At 49.3% G+C, this 16,679-nt stretch overlaps 2 protein-coding genes across 2 annotated transcripts; one reads left to right on the top strand and one right to left on the bottom strand.

Moving 5' to 3' along the window:
- Positions 1 to 3,041: 3,041 nt before the first annotated feature.
- On the bottom strand, positions 3,042 to 12,067 carry LRR1 (leucine rich repeat protein 1). Its single transcript, XM_069783016.1, has 4 exons — positions 11,800 to 12,067; positions 11,596 to 11,694; positions 6,691 to 7,418; positions 3,042 to 4,048 (listed from the first exon to the last, which is right to left on the bottom strand). The coding sequence occupies exons 1-4, from the start codon at positions 11,986 to 11,988 to the stop codon at positions 3,796 to 3,798; spliced, it is 1,269 nt and encodes a 422-aa protein (XP_069639117.1). The 5' UTR covers positions 11,989 to 12,067; the 3' UTR covers positions 3,042 to 3,795.
- A 2,382-nt stretch (positions 12,068 to 14,449) lies between these two features.
- On the top strand, positions 14,450 to 15,089 carry RPS29 (ribosomal protein S29). The gene is made up of 3 exons (XM_069783015.1): positions 14,450 to 14,641; positions 14,785 to 14,884; positions 14,969 to 15,089. Exons 1-3 carry the CDS (start codon positions 14,580 to 14,582, stop codon positions 14,975 to 14,977), a joined length of 171 nt encoding a protein of 56 aa, XP_069639116.1. The 5' UTR covers positions 14,450 to 14,579; the 3' UTR covers positions 14,978 to 15,089.
- Positions 15,090 to 16,679: the final 1,590 nt, after the last annotated feature.

Here is a 16,679-nt window from a genome sequence, read left to right as displayed (position 1 = left end):
AACTGAAACACCATCCAGCTGGGATAACGGTGCTTCCCTATCACACAGGCAGCATATGGATAAATACATTAAAGATGGCAAAGCACTGGGATAATGGGAAGCGGCATCGGCACGGCAAAATCAGGCCAATGAAACAATGATCCAATCTACCGCTAGCCTGGCTTGCAGCAGCATTCAGGAGTATCAAATTGAGATCTGCCGTCAAGGCTTTTTCCCCCCAGACGAGACAGCTAAGTACAGGTTTCAATTGCATTTAAAAGCCTCTGACATTAGACAGCATCCTCAAATTCCAGGCGAGAGCCATCGGTTGCTTTAATCTGATTGAGGCTAAGCCCTGCAGTACTGGACTCTGCATCGTCCGAGGCAAACACTGAACTTTTTGGGCACAACAGCAACAGAAGGGACCGGAGCGATGCTTCTATGTTTAAGACTCATTTTTAATGACAGTTTCACAGCTCGACCTTTGCTGACCACAGCTGAGCTATGTGTAACTCAGCAAGTTTCTCCTCATCACCTGGGCACAACTGGTGGGTTTCAAGCGAGGCAGTAAAAAAAAGAACACTCCTTAAAAGAGGGGCTGGGCTCTGCGACAAAGTTGGTTTGATTCAATCGCATCATGTTGCTACAAATAGGAAACACCACATAAATGGCCCTACAGAGTTCCCCACAAGTACAATAAATGAGGTAGAATAGTTTCTCACAAGAACAATTTTTGCCCGGTCCCATTTTCTCTACGAAAAGCCCTAGAAACAGCAGCTGGGTCACACACTGTCCCACGCTTGCAGTATCGGACAACAGAACTTTGCCCGTGTTTTGCCGTCTATAACGGCGTCCACACCTGCTAACCAGCCTTTTCCCCAAACGAGCCCAGCGCACCGATGAGAAGCGAGCTGAAGGAGATCTAAGAGGCACCACGGTTGTCTTGCTGGTGGGTAAATCAAACCGCTGGAGAAGACAAGATGCTCCCGAAAGGAGCGATTTCTGCTGTAGCTTTACCTAACTCTGAAGAACGGCTTTGGCTCTCGGCTCCTTCGCCACCTCCTGGCTGGCTGACAGCAGGCAGTGCCGGCTGGGCAGAGCGCAGGCACGGAGCGCTGCAGCAGCCGCCCCGGCTGCTCATCCTGCTGCAGCCAGCAAGACTCAAACCCCAACTCGCTCACTCGCTCATCAAGCACCTTGCTGCCTCTGGGATGAAGCTGCAATCGGAGAACTTCACCCTGCTGAGGAAAAAAGCTTTGCAGCACAGAGAGAACTCGTTTGCAGGGATTGCAAGACACTGAGAAAATGATGTCGGCTGGAACGGATTCCCAAGGGAACTTGGGGATATTGTACGCCCCTCCGACCCCTCTGCTTGGCTGCACAAGACTTCCCTTTTCTTCACCTTTTGTTGGAACGTGGGAAAGCAGGGAGTTTAGAAAGCTCCTCTGCACGTTTGACCTCCATGGAGACAGCAAGATCACAGCGTGCTGGGGACATCGCTGCGTTGCTAGAAGGTGCTCCGGCACTAACGCAGTGACGGCTGGGGAAAAACCTCTGCAGAACAGGGCTCCAGCACCCTACTGCCCTCCTCCATGCTGTGTCAGCTGCTGTAATTTCAGAGGGTTAAGGGAAGCCAGGTCAGTTTTGGGGATGACATTTGCTTCGGAGATAATGGCAGATGGGATTTAAAAAATCCCCAGCAGTACACACAGGGCTGACAGCAAAGCATTCCCATACACAAAACCCTTTCCCACAGTTCATGGCCTCCTTTTCATGCCAAGAGACGCTGCACTCCTCTTCGCGTTGGCCTTTAACCCCCCAGCTGATCCCTTCTCCCAGCACAGCAGGGCTTGGATGGGACTTCACAGCCTACCCCTCGCTAGCAGGCTGCTCGTGTCCTGGTCCAGGTCCATGCAGGTGCGGTTTCCTCCTCCGCCCAGCACAGCTGGCTGCCCTGGAAGGCTCTCAGCCACTGCACAGACACCCACACATCTGCATCTAAAATTCCTGAGGAGTCCCACAGGAGGCCAAATTTCTGTGTGTACTCCACTTCCCTCCTCTTAATCATGCACTCCACCTATAAGGTATTTTTTGAAATGAGTAATCTTCAGGCTGCTGCAATCAGGACGAGATCTCTCTCCCTTTACAACAGCATTAGCATATGACTATTTAAAACCTCCCAGGGTTAGCTCTGCAGCGCTTCCCGAAGATCGGTGTTGAGGTAAACAGGCACACTCGGCTTCCTCCTTCACAAGTTCTCTGCAGTTGAAGAGCAACATCTAAAGAATGATTCATCCAGATCTTCCCGTAGTTGCTTAAAAGTTACTGTTTTACAAACACGGTATGAAGAGAACACACTCAAGTTATTCTGACATTCGCAGAAAGTTTTAATGACAATATTTCTAGAATAAAGGTTCCTCTTCCACAGGAAAATGCATCTCTTGGCCTTGTCAGAGCAAAGCCCATCAGTAGGCGTGTTTCAATATTTATTTCTGCTGTGAATGTCTCAGATTAGTAAAGGGTTTGAAACTGACGATTTTTAAAATGTGGATGAAGGTTGTGTAGGAAACTTAAAGTGATACCTGCAAGCCAGTACCTTCTTCCAAAGCCTGCTGCCGCCTTTCAGGCTGCTCCTCACGCTGTACATTGCATTTAGCTGTCTCTTGAAGCCCAGTCTAGACCATTTCTGCACTCAGTAACTACAGGTGTCTTGTTTTCCCATTGAAACTACATATAATTGCCACAGCGGTGTACTTATCTATCACCCAAAGAGACGCCCAGTGTGTAATTCACTCTTGGGCAGTCAATACTGCTTCAAAAATAACAGTGTAACACGCTCCCTCCAAGGAGTTCCAGGGCATGGGACACCTAAAGACTTCTCAAGGGATTTCTGTTCCATGCTGTTTCAATACCCCAGCCATGGACCAGCTGACAAGACATGAAATAAGGGTGTGTGGATAGTCTCTCAAGTATTTCAGTACCTTCACCAGGAAAAAGGCCAGGAGCTAATCCCTAGAGTACACTGGCTGAAAAACTCATTAAGAGAAAGCACAATTCGCATGTACATAGAAGGGTTTCAAAATTTAATAAGTTGACACAGTGAACAATTCAAGAATCTTTAAAACATGAGTGTTAAGAAACAAAGTTTAAGTCACATATTTAGAAAAAGACATTTCTTGTATCACAAAGAGATAAAACCAAAACCCATTTGCTCCGGTAAAAAACCAGCAATGCTGGTCCCTGCTTGAAGTGACAATGCTGTTAACAGAACTTGTTAAAAAGAAGCACCTGGAATGACATGACCAGTTTTGAACTGCTCACACCGTAATTTCTTCTCATAGCAGCCTACCAAGTTGCTCTACAGTAAACAACTTGGGAAGAGTCCAGTCCAGTGATACAAGTCAACATAGTCGCCTTCTGCGGGCAGAGTTCAGAGCCTCAAGTGTAAGCAAGCAAAGCAGTTTGATACCTTCCTTCTCCTAGCAAGAAGAAACCACTTACACCACAAAACAAAGAAAACTGTCACGATACTCCGAACTAAGTCACAGTAATAGGAAAAAGAAAGCAAAACGCATTCTAAGGAAGATTCATTCAAACTAAGCATCGCTTTTTATTCCAACCAAAGAGAGATTCTAGTGGTGGAGGAAGAGTCAGGCCACCGGATCAGGCTGACAGTGCCCCCTCACTGCAAGACTGACATTTGCTCTCTGCAGCGAATGCCCTATGACAGCACGTCTGGGTAACAAGCAGAAAACAACTTCAGGCTCCTCTGTCACTGGACAGAACTTCAGGCAGAGCTTTTGCACCCGATAATGGTCACCTGTTACTCTGCAGGTACCGATCCAGGAACTGGGAATAGCAGTCTAGAGAACAGAAGTAGCAGATGATGGGTGCTTCCGTACCTCCCATGTTATCCACGAGGACCACGGTGTGAGCTACGTGATGGAGATTCATGGTCACCGTGATCTGAATGAAGCTGCTCAGACAGGCACTTCCGCACTGGCATGTTTTAGCCACTTCCAGATCTTCACAAAGGTGAGAAGGAAGGAGATGACAACCATAAGGGATTCTGTTGAACAAGAGGAGTAAGTGTGAATTCACTACAAAATTAACCACTGTCACTCACACACAGTGACACGCCATATGCACCAGTTGGAAAAAATGCCCTTCTGAGATCATAGACAAGGCAAATTTGAAATTTTGCTGCTTGCAGTATTGGACTGGTTAGGAATTAAACGCCACTTTCCAAGACAGTCACTAAAAACATGCAACCATGTTACTGACCCCTAAGTACCAAGGACCTGAACTCCAGAAGACATTGCAACAAGAACCAGGGAGTTCACACAAATCGTAACAGCCTGTATTACAGCGATAGAGAATTAGAGAATTAAAAAGAAGATTAAGAATAATGAGACAACTGGGCACATATCTGCTTTTCCCTCACATTAGCTGGGAGGATCACTGTATTTCATCCCAGCCTGACAAAGCACCCACCATTTACTCCTCACTCTCTAACACAAAGAAGTGGTAGCAGCGTAAAAACACCATATCCAGAGGAAACAGGAGATAAAATAAGCCTTTTTACAGTCATACTACATTGCAGGCAATAAATTAAGGTTCTCTTGAAATACCGCTCTTTTCGTCCATCGTGTCAATAATGACATCCAGAGACAGGAACAAGAATTGCTTCTTGTTAAATTCACAGCAGAGAGGCACTGTGTTTGGGGGACTAAATAAATAATTTCCCTGAAGTACTTTATCCTGTTAACTTCAAAGCATGAGTATTCCCCAGTGCTCAGCTGTCACTTGAGACTCACAGAATAGGTCTCACTGACTCACATCCTGACTACACCTACATATTCCCAATTCCTTCTACATACCATCGTTCACATAGCTGAGACTCCTGTGGGTTTTTTTTCACCACCTCAATTTCAGGACATCCTTTTTTCCGGTCAGGAAAAGCATAATCACAGCTCTGGTACTTGCCCAGAATGCCACTATGAAGATTGATTTCCAGACATTTGCTTTTGCATCTTCCCTCCTTCTGTTTTCTTCCTTTCTCAAGGTTTTTACAGCCCATCATCACTCCTGTTTCTCATTCTTTGTTAATTCTCACCTCCAGCAAATATCAGACAGAATGTCTGTTGCCCACTTGTTAGACTTTTTTCTTTTCTATTTAAGATAATCAGGACCACTCTAACCAATGCTGTCTCCTAATAATCACAGACCCATGGGCAAGGGGACTGTTTCCATTGCCCCTTGCCCCACTGAGACTCCTGGAGCAGAAAGCCTTTTCTGTTCTGTGTGATGCCATTTCCTTAAAGCCTGCTGCATGAGGGCCAGGGGCTGGGTTAATGACTAGGTATCCTCTGGTACTCCGGTAACATAACAGCAGCAATATCTGACCAGTGTTGAGGGATTATATTGTCTAGAAAAAAACATGCCTTAATAATATTCATATCAAAACCACTGCAATATATAAAGTTGGGAAAGGAGATGTGGGGAGTTTAATTACTGTAATAAAATCAGCAAGGTCAGAAGTGGGTAAGATTTGAGCCAGAACATTTGGTCGCTCAGCTCATTTTCAGGGTGTGCCCTGCATGCCTGTGGACACCTTGAGCACAGGCTTCTGAGCAATTAACCCAGGTTTATGGGGCGCTCCCCACCCTCAAGGCAGGAACGGGCACAGAACGTAGATTAGGAACACCTCAAGTCTGTCTCTCACCCCCTTTCTGTACCAGTGACTCTTTTCCACTTTCTTGCTCCCTTTCCACCCGGAACAGGGTGGGAGTAGCAGCAGCTGGTACCAAAAGGATCACAGGCAGCGGCACACAGGCAGAGCTATGTACGCGGCGTGGGGGGAGAAAACTGATAAGAAACAGCAGCCTGGCAAGGATGATGATGTTTACTTGGTGAAATAATAATTTTAAAGTTACCTCAGAACTGTGCTTCTCCGCATAAGACAGAACACCCTCACTCCAACACCAAAGGAAATTAACAGCTCAAGGAAAACCTAAGGCAGGGAGAAGCCTGCAGTAGGTAATGCCAACTTCCGCGTGACATTTGCCCTCTGAGATGCCTGCCACCTTGCGTTATCTTTCTAACACTGCTCAGCTTGGGTAAGGTCCCATCTAAAGCAGAGGCAGACCGATCTGTGACTGTAACTAGGAGCTGTATGGTAGAAGGTAACCTTTTGTCAACATGTTATTCTCACATGGGAAGGGACAGCGACAGGCTAATGGGTATTATATGCAGTTTTAGCATACTTTAATGTGAGCACAAGATGAAGGGCAACCATGTTTGAAAGCAATTTCCAAGCTAGAGCCCCACACAGAATATGATCCGTGCCACAAAATCCACTGTAATGTAAGCTTCTCAATACAAAATGCCAGAAGTAGTTCAGGATTGTAGAACTGATTCTCTTTTCCCCATGGCTGGGCAAGAATATTCTGTTAACGGTGCCCCTATTTTGTGGATAAAAACATTTCAATCTATATCTTTCTGGAAATGCTTCCCAGTCATCAGTTTACTATGGGAACCTGCGTTATCCTGTATAACAAAGGCAAGATTTTACAAATGGAATTCAAAGCAGCTTTAACCTTATGATTCTTAATAGGTGAAGAGTAATAGCCACTGGCAGGAAAAAAAAAACCCAAATCAGGGAAGTTTACACAGGTTTGAAACGGAATGTACCCATCACGCTACTCTTACCTGTAATTTATGGTTGCTCTTGCAGCACACTCTAATAAAGTCAATGGTATTTTCAGTTGTATGTTGGGAACAAGCGGATTAGGCTGTTCAAAAGGATTTCCAAAGAGGTCCAAGTTCTCAAGACAGAGTTTCCTAAAATCACTGGGCAAGAAAGGAAGTTTGTTCCGAGCTGCTGACAGAAAGCGTAAATGACCTAACTGGCCAATCTTGAATGGCAACCTAATCAACTCATTGTCATCGAGCTTTAAATTAACAAGTTCTCGCAGCTGGCAAAACTGAATTGGAAGTGCTTTAATTTTGTTTTGGCTGAGGTCCAAGAATTGAAGTGATTTCTGAAGGGTGGAGTTGCACAGAGCCCCACTGAAGGACTCCAGGTGATTGTCATGCAAATTAAGCTCCTGAAGACAGATCAGATCACCAATAGTAGCTGGCAGCTGCTTAATATGATTATGACTCAGGTCTAGTTTTCGGAGTTTCTTCAAACAAAGCACACGCATGTCGATACGAGCAAGCTTGCAGTATGAGGCTTGGAGATGTTCGAGGGAGTAAGGGAAGTTTTTGGTGAGAGGATAGTCCCTTCTTGAAGTTATGATCATTTTTGTCTTAGGTTTTTCAACTTCCGAGTTCTTTGCTGGTACCAACGTTGAGAGAGGGAGAGCTCCTATGTCCGTCCCTTGGTGAGCCAGTCTCACAGCTGAAAGGAAATTCTTTAAATTGCTGGCATTTGCCTACAGGGAAACACAAATGTGGAATTAAAAGTTCATTATTCTTGTGCTTATTTGTACTAACACTTTCTGAACTATTTTGTACATGTATCAGGAGATACTAACTGAGCAGGGCAATGAAGTGGGAAACAACTCTGGCTTATTAGGTCGACGTGCTGTTTACAGTATTTAAGAACAAATGGCATGCAATCTGAATGAGAAGTTACGACCTCTCTGAATAATCTAGATCAAACAAACTGCACTGCATTACTCAGAAAAGGAACAAAGCACTGAATTCACAGCTGAAAATAAAGTACAGAAAAAAAGCCTGATGCACTGTGATCTTCCTAACCTGCAACACGACAAAGGGACAGTTTATAAAAAACACAAACGGGGAAATCGGAGATCTAAAACTTGAGGCAATCATTTCTGAAAGTTGCGAGGAAGGAAAAGGATAGAAGCTGAGGTTAAATTTAACATAAAGGAAGGTGGAAAGCTTCAAGGCAGGTTAAGTAAGTGCTTCTGGTCACGCACAGCTCTGGTTGGTTGTGCCAGCATCAAACACGAGGATAATTATTTGCAGTCCTGCAAACAACTGACTAATTTTGCTTTAGGTGGGATATAATATAATGGCAGAAAGGACAGAGAGTCAAATGAATGGAGTATCAGATGACCTGTATTTTAAATAAAGGTCAAGAAAGCTGTGATACATCTGTTGTACTGATACAATTAAGTTTTATGAATAACAGGGTGACCAAATGTTTCTCTTCTAAATTTCCCAGCAAGTCTCTACTCAAGCTTACCTGCAGCTGGCAGGCACTAAGCTACAAAGTGAATTCTAAAATAAAAAGCATGATGCATCCATGCAAGTAAAAGTCACCTCTCATTGCAGGAAAGAACAAACTTGGAGTTTTGGCATGGCTCTGAGAGTTGAGAGGTTTGCACTCTGTTCCCAGCTTAACTTGCCCAAGCCTAGCGACACCTGTTTCTGCGCCTGAAAGACAATTTTTTTCTCCTAAATGTATTTGTTTATACCAAATTCTAGAGGGTCCAGAACTAGCTTACATAATATGCTATAAGCATCTAGCACAACAGAGCAAGGATCTTGGAGACTTCTGGATGCTTATGTGATAGAAATAAGGACAATAAAAGTCAAATATACTTGACTGCATCAGTAAACTAAAATGGTTGTTTTCCTTCAGCAACCCATGCACATCTAGTCTCTTAACTCCTGATGTGATGCCCTCCAGAGATGGGGAAGCTGCACATCAAAACCCTTTGTATCCAAGACCACCAACATTCATTATCTCAGCCAATCTAACTAAAACATTTAGCTATAGAACTCCCCCTAACTACAGGCAGATTTGTCATGGTTCTGAGGGTAATAAGTAGCTGACTAAAATTGGAAGTAAGAGAAAAAGCCCTCCAGACCTGAAAAGACAAACTAAAATAAATAACTATACATTAAAATTAAGTTACAGGCAATATTTCTTTGCTCTCAAAGCATGAGGCACAACAGATACTTCTGTATCAAATCTCCTCCACAATACCTTCATAAAGGCAATGCAGTATCTGTAAACCTGTTGCTGAGAAACCTTGAATACGTCGAGAAAAATACTAAGACGCATCTCAGAAAAAAAGCAAAGAATTAGTTGGAAGAGCTCAGGACGCAATTTTCTGCCACAAGTCTGCAGTCTCAACTGCAGAAAAGATGTTGGGAAAAGAGGTTAATCTGCATTGATGCCTTACAAGTCTCTTGTTTCAGAGCTAAATGAATGATGACAAGGCAATCAGAGATTACATGGATTTCAGACCTTGTGTGCAACGCAGCAGGCACAGGCTTGCTGAAGGAAAAAACCCAACACAGTGACTTTATTATTTTTGCTCCAGGGTTGAATGTTCCAGACTGATGTTTCTCAACTTAATTTCCGATGTGGCTGAATGCAGCTGATCGCACCGCCTGGCAGAGTACAAAGAGTGGGATTTTGCATGGTAGTTGCACGCAATTGGTATAGTCATACCTGGAAATCTCTTTTCTACAAAGCTTTTATCCATCTTTGAGAGTTAAGAAGCCTTTCTGTAAGGAAATAATGAAAGACTAGCAGAAACACTACAGAAAAGTTATCAAACATCTTAAATTGGGTTTCCGGATTTGAAGCGTTTAAGAGCAATATATGGTATCCCTGGCTTTGGAAGAATTTAGTGGATTTGATCCTGGAGCTTGACAGTATGAGGGTGAGCCTTATGTTAAAATGGGCACCGAGGATCCAGCCTCCTTGGAGCAACTCCAGTCATTATTCTAACTCCTGTTTCATTAGATTTGGTTGAGACTTTCTTTTCAGTCTAACAAGGCCGTGGACTATCTCATCATACAGAAAACAACAGATGTAGTTGTTAACTGAACTACTACCCACACTGAAAGAATGTATGTCACACGGTTTCCTTACAGGCCCTATAAATGGTCTAAATTAAATCTTGTAGCACTAAGACACAGACTTTTCCTCTCCAATTTTATACTACTAGTAGATAGATCCTCTTACAACAGGCCTGCTTGCTCTGAGATAAACTTTTTGACTGCTCACACTTCAGCAGAAATGTTCAGAGGAAAGGATGCAGAACAAGAAGATATTCTGGATCTAATGTGACATGCATGACTTTTCTTTTTTGCAAGATACAGAGCACATTTCCTTCTGACACACAAAAACAATTAATTGGATTTGGACACACACACTGCTTCTTTTCTATTTAGCCCTTATAAGGTGAACTGCTCTCTTCATCAAATTAAGGCTGCTTTCCTTACCACCACAGCCTTCACTCTTGCACAGACAAGGTATTTCCAGATCACCATAGCACTGTGCCACATTCTGCAAAATCTTGGGCTACCACAACTATATTCAGGCTTATATTCAGCTATGGGCCTTATACCCAATAAGATAAGTGCTTTTTCTTTCTTGCTGGGTCATATTTGTTTTCTTTTCAGTATGTCACTGTCCTGAGTACAGATTCATTCACCTTGTTTCTCAAGCAGACCTTGCAGCCTGCCCCGAGCTCCACTCCACTCTGGCAAGACTGCTGTCAGTGCCTGTTGCAGCTGCAGTTTAAACACACCCCGCGCATTTCTCTCTAGACAGGCCCTTTGAGAAAATGTTCTGCTTCTGAAGGAGTAAGCTTCACCACTCATGATTACAGCTTTTCAGTCTGACATCACTGAAATTATTAAAGGATCTCCTTCAGGCCAAAGAATCACAGTTGCAATAGAAAGTAAAAATGGTTTTCCAAACAGGCCATCAATATTATTTGCTTTTATTTACACGTCCTAACTCTAAGGTTTTAGAAAAGCTGTCCCGCTTTCCTCTTCTACAAGGCTACAAAAGACTTCTGCAACAGGCACAGGAAAAAAACTTAACAAGATAAAAACTGAATGTTAATACATGTGGCGTTTTTTTTTTTTGTGAGTTCAGCATTATTAAAACCACTCTACAGCTTCCAAATGTCCTATAAATTGTAAATAAATACATCGGTGAGTCCTACTTTCAGCTAAGCATTAAGGTGAGATGGTGCCTGTACCGCTGATCCACACCATGTGTCTCCAGCTTTGAAAATCACAGCGGGCACACTGCTTGGCCATTAAGGCAAGAGTATTCTCAATTTTTTTTTCCACTGGAAAAACGATAAGCAGTAACTGTTTCACAGAATTTACAGCCAAAGAGCAAGGTATTGTATCAGTGAGGTGAAAAAATTTCTCTCTAAACAAGCGACGAAGAACAACATGAAAAACGGACTTTTCTGCTCCTGCTATTTCTCCAGGGGGAGCAGAAGAAGGGAGAATCGGAACATGGCCCTGCAAAGAAGCTGGGCCCAGCCTTCCTGGCACAAAACCTGTGAGCGCCCTTGTATTTATCTCCCTTTTTGCTGTAGGCTGCTGAGAACATTTCGTACTCATTCATGCTCCCTCGTTTACATCTCCTACGCCAAGGCTGTGTCAGGTCCAAGAAGACCGTTAAGACTCGGTCGCCGTATGGGACCTGTGCCACAGACCCCGAGCAGACAGACAGACAGACGGACCCACTGAGGCCCACCCAGCACGGTCGCGGAGCAGACCCCGGCCAGCCACCCCTCTGCCCCCTCCACACACCCCTCGGTTTCCAGCAAGGCACCGATTCCTCCCCGGTGTCCCGCCAGCCGCGACCCCCGCACCCACCTTACTGAGGCAGACATCCACGGCCGGCTCTCGCAGACGGACGGTGGCCTTGCCCTCCTCCACGAACCGGGTGAAGAACCGCTCGATGTTCTCCTGCACCTACGGGGCACACCGGGCGCTCAGCAGCCGCGGCGGGACGAGAGGACCCATCTCAGCCCCCGGCCCCGGTCCCGGCCCTCCCCCCCCCGGCGCCGCCATCCCCACCTTGTAGCGAGCACCGACCCGGTCCCTCGCCGTGCACACCATGAGGTAAACGCCGCCGCTGCCGCCGCCCCGAGCCCGTCCGGGCGGACGGCCGAGGGAGAGGAGGGCCCTGGTACCGCGGCCGCGGCCCCGTAGCCCGCAGGTGGGCAGGAGCCGGCTGACCACCTCCACCTCACACTGCAGCCGCATCGCCGCCCGCCCGCCCCGCCGCCGACCAACGGCCCCGCTCAGGGGCGGAGCGGGGCGGTGGCACCGCCCGGGGGCCTCCCGCCCTCTCCGCGCACGGGCGACGGCCGCGATGCCTGGCTCCCCTGACTCCCGCGGACCGACCGACCGACCGACCGACCGACCGCCGTCGCCGGTCAGGGGGAGAGGGACCGCCCGGCGGAAGAGGATCGCAGGGCGGGAAGGGAGGGCGGCGGTACCGGCAGCACCGGCAGCCGCGGGCAGCCCGAGCGAGGGGCCCTCAGCCCGGGGATGTGCGCCCTGGAGGAGGCGCTCGGCATCGCTCGGCTCGGCTCGGCCCCTCTCGGCACCATTCGGCTCGGCTCGGCACCACTCGGCTCGGCTCGGCCCCTCTCGGCACCATTCGGCTCGGCTCGGCACCACTCGGCTCGGCTCGGCCCCTCTCGGCGCCATTCGGCTCGGCTCGGCCCCTCTCGGCGCCATTCGGCTCGGCTCGGCCCCTCTCGGAACCATTCGGCTCGGCTCGGCCCCTCTCGACTCGGCGGGAAGGGTGTGAGGAGACAGGGAGGGAACTGGAGGGACGGTGGGTGTGAGGGGACATGGATGAGCTGAGGAGACAGCGCGTGTGAAGGGACACGGGGGAGCACGCCTGTGGGCGCGCTGGTCCCTCATGGTCCCTGGGCTCGGTGACCGGGGGCTGACACCAGGTGCGGTGCACCGCCTGTGCTGGCAGCAGTGAGGAGCCCAGGCCAGGGTGTGAGGAACACGGAACGGGGCAGGCGCGTTGCCCGGCCTCAGTGGTGAAACATGGCTGCTCACCGGGGCAAGTGGCTCTGTGCCACAGGTCCAGCACCATGGGCAATTTCTGGTATGTAACAGAGCGACACAAGTTTTACAAGAAATCCTTCCGCGTGTTCATTTGCAAAGGTACCAGCGCTCCTTCCGAAGTTCTGCCCGGCGCAAACGACAGCAGAAATGGCTGCCAGTGACAGAGCATCACCTCAGCCTCCTGTCCCCAGCATGGTGGTGCTGGCTTGGCTGAAGGGCGGGTTTGCTGCTAGAAGAGGCTCAGGTAACACCACCAGAAAGAACAGTCATTGGTGTTCAGAAACCAAGGTTGGGTAAAAAGCCACGTTCATCTGTTGTGACATGCAGTTGGCATTTGGTTGATTTAGATGCCAGCGTGACACTTTATTGTCCACCTGCTCCAGAGGTAGAGGTGGCTCAGATGTTGTAAGTGACAGGAGAACACGGGGACTTATGCAAAACTCATTACCAAAGTAACGAGGAGAAATTCAATAAAGTGAAAAATGTGAAAAATTAAAGAATTCACGATGTAAAAGTGGATTGGTAGAGACGGGGCGGGTTGGGAATCTCCGATAGTGAAATGTCACCATCTGGGAAAGAGTCACTTTAAGCCTGGGTGTGGTGGAAATCGGAATAATACCACAGAATTTAACAGAACTCCTGGCTCGAAGGTGCAAGGCAATGCCGTTCGCTGGGGGGACATGGCGGGTGAAGGCATGACCGCCCTCGCTGCTGGTGCCAGCGGCCTCGCCTGGTCCCCTGCCTGGGGAGTTTGTTTTCACTGCATTCACCAGAGTCAGGAGAATTAAAAAAAAAAAATCAGCGGATCCTTTCAGTATTGGCTCTCCGCATTTGTTTTTTAAGGAGTTAGGCATTTGTTTTTTAAGGAGTTAGGCTTTACAACGTGCTCTCCAATCTCATTTTTAGAAACCCGCTTTTTTGCCTCTGGAATCGGAGCATGCGCACACAGCAGAGGTGCCGCCGGCCGCCAGCAGGGGTCGGTGCGGGGCGCGCGCGGGTGGACCGCGGTGCCGACGCCCGTCCGGCAGGGGGCGGTATGTTAGCGGGGGTCGGCGTGAGCAAAATCGCGGGCGCGGGGCGGTGGAAAGGAGGCCGCGTGCCTCTGTGTTGCTCAGGCTGCAGTGCAGTGGCTATTGAGAGGCGGGATCCCGGTACTGAGCGGTGCCGGCGCCCGTCCGGCAGGGGGCGGTATAGCGGCGGGGGGTAGTGGCGGGCGGGCCCGCTTGAGTAAAAGCGCGGGCGCAAAAGGAACCCGCGTCTCTCTGTGTTGCCCAGGCTACGCTGCAGTGGCTATTCACAGGCGCGATCCCGCTACTGACCGGCACGGGAGCTTTGACCTGCTCCGTCTCCGACCTGGGCCGGTTCACCCCTCCTTAGTCAACCTGGTGTCCCCCGGCTCCCCGGGACTCACCATATTGATGCCGGCCTTAGCGCGGACGCCCGCTCGGCATAGCGCACTGCAGCCCAGAACTCCTGGGCTCAAGCGATCCGGCGGGCTCAGCCTCCCGAGTAGCTGGGACTACAGGCACGCGCCACCGCGCCCGGCGCTCACCGCCCCGCGCTGCCGCCTCTACTGCCGGCACTGCGCTGACGTCACGCCGCGGAGGGGAGGAGGGCGGGAGAGCGAGCGAGCGAGCGGGGGGACGCTTCTGCGCAGGCGCCGCCCTCCGCCTCGGCCGCGGTGCAGGCCGGGATGCGTGGCAGGGTTGATTAGCGCATGCGCCCGCCGCCATCTTCCTCTCGCAGCCAGGCGCGCAGCAGGCAGCATGGGGCACCAGCAGCTCTACTGGAGCCACCCCAGGAAATTCGGCCAGGGCTCCCGCTCCTGGTCAGTACGCGCCCCGAGAGCCGTCCGGGTGGTCTTTAGGGCCCCTGGGTCGCCGCAGCTGCCTCGCTCTCTCTCTCCTTTCTCCCTACCCCGCCCCACCATTACCCGCCCTGACCGGCCTTGCTTTCCTTCTTCCCTCACAGCCGCGTCTGCTCCAACCGCCACGGTCTCATTCGCAAGTACGGTCTGAATATGTGCCGGCAGTGCTTCCGCCAGTACGCGAAGGACATCGGTTTTATCAAGGTGAGCGCCGGCACCGGGGCCGGCCGGGAGGGGCGGGTGTGCCGTTTCCCGCTGACTCCTCTCGCTTTTCTCGTTCTCTTGCAGCTGGACTGAGCGCCGGGAGGATGAGGCTGTTGCCAGAAGCTCCCGGGGCTTCCCTCGGCCTCCCTGACACATCTGCGGCATCTCGGCGCAGCCCTACTGAATAAATAGTCTCTCTGCCCGACTGACGTGTGCGCATTTGCCTTTTGTAGAGGTTCTAATGGCTACAGGGCCTCTGCTCCTTGGCAGTGGCCCTCTCAGAGGGGTGGGTGCTGCACTGGGGACAGGCCTAAATGAGCCTGCCCTGCCATCCTTAGCTTTCCCACACAAAACCATGTGGCCTCAAGAGTGCTGATGCTTGTGTGATGCCACTGAGCCTTCAGGTTTGCAAGCAGAGCAGTAGAATGGTCTGCTTAAAGTGACTGGTAGGTGAACGGCCAGGCAGTCTGCTGGAGTGCAGCTGCCACTCATGACAGACTTGCTTGGGTCAGATCCTGGCAACCTCTGCTCTTGCTAATGTAGAAAATGGTGATGTCGCAACACCTCTGGTGCGGAGCTGTACCTCAAACTTTGTGCCTAAGCCTTCCTCACTTTTTAGGAGGTCTAGTGCTTCAGGCTGTGGGGAAGGTTAAAACCAATGCCAAAACAAGATAAGGTGAGGGCATCCTGAGCCAGTGGCAGATGTTTGCTGGAGCGTGTGTGTGATGTGGTGTGCAGTCCAAACCTCCTCCTTCCTCTGAAGGAAGCAAAATATAGTTGGAGCCACACACCCCTTCCACTTCATCTGGCATTTTCTGAGGTCTCCAGCCACTTAAAGGTTGCAGTACGGTAGGCCTGAAGAGAGTTGGGCAAAGAAATGCTTGTTGAGTGTGCCAAAGGCCTGGAGATGAGCCTTCTGGTTCCCTCTAAGGGTATTAAAAGTGTCTGGGTGCTGTCGTGCTCTTCAGGCTGGTTTTGGAGCAGCTCTGCTGAAGCTACACTTCTTTCTGAGATTACTGAACAGATGAGTGTTTTGACTGTGCCTGAAATGGCAAATGGGCTGATCCCTCCCAGGTGACTGCTCTGTGTCTAGTTTGGGCATCTCTAATAGCCTTTTTTTGTCCCACAGGCTATTAAATTAAACAGAACAAGATGAGGTGGTGAGGAGGGAATGGGGACAAACCTACAGGCTGGCCTGGTGGCTCTAGTGTTTATCCTGTGTGGTGGTGAAGCCTCCACTGAGGCAAAGAGGGCACTGTATCCTTGTCCTTGGTGAGTGCTGCTGTACCTTCCCATCACAGAGCCTGTTCTGGTTTCTGTGGTGATGGAAGCAGAGCGTGAGCTCAGCACTGAGCTGCTGGAAGCAGTTAGGTGTGCCTGACATCACAACTTTTGGCCTTCTGTGAGCTTTAATGTCAAACTTCCCGCAGGGAACCTCTGGGGACAGGCGGCAGCTGAGCAGGGGTTTGAATTGTGTTTGCAGCAAAAGCTGAAGGGCTGTGGGGATAACGCTGTGGGTAACAGCATGGAGCTCAGCGAGCTGCTTTTTCCCCAGCTGGCTGGGTAAACTTGTGCTGAGCTGTGTGCTGCTGTGATCAGTTGGCAACGGTGGTTTAGGAATTATCTGAAACTAATGAAACTTGGAAAAATACTTGCTAAGTAACACAAAACAAATGTGAGTTAAAGCAGCTAGCTGGGTTAATACCTGCATCGGGGGGGGGGGCGGAAATGTGCTATTATTGTCCTAACAGCTGCTGCCATGGCTTCATTTCAAGGTGGCAAAACCCACAGCTAG

Source organism: Haliaeetus albicilla, chromosome 5 (assembly GCF_947461875.1).
Source record: "Haliaeetus albicilla chromosome 5, bHalAlb1.1, whole genome shotgun sequence".
Taxonomy (NCBI): Eukaryota; Metazoa; Chordata; class Aves; order Accipitriformes; family Accipitridae; genus Haliaeetus; species Haliaeetus albicilla.
The sequence above is the reverse complement of the archived record's forward strand: the minus strand, read 5'-3'. Positions and strand labels throughout refer to the sequence as shown.

Coding starts and splice junctions, on each gene's coding strand:
- LRR1 (XM_069783016.1), bottom strand. CDS start 11,988: ATGCGGCTGCAGTGTGAGGTGGAGGTGGTCAGCCGGCTCCTGCCCACC. Junction 7,419..11,595: donor TGGATGTCTGCCTCAGTAAG/GTGGGTGCGGGG, acceptor GTTTCCCTGTAG/GCAAATGCCAGCAATTTAAA. Junction 4,049..6,690: donor AGAGCAACCATAAATTACAG/GTAAGAGTAGCG, acceptor CTTGTTCAACAG/AATCCCTTATGGTTGTCATC.
- RPS29 (XM_069783015.1), top strand. CDS start 14,580: ATGGGGCACCAGCAGCTCTACTGGAGCCACCCCAGGAAATTCGGCCAG. Junction 14,642..14,784: donor GGCCAGGGCTCCCGCTCCTG/GTCAGTACGCGC, acceptor CTTCCCTCACAG/CCGCGTCTGCTCCAACCGCC.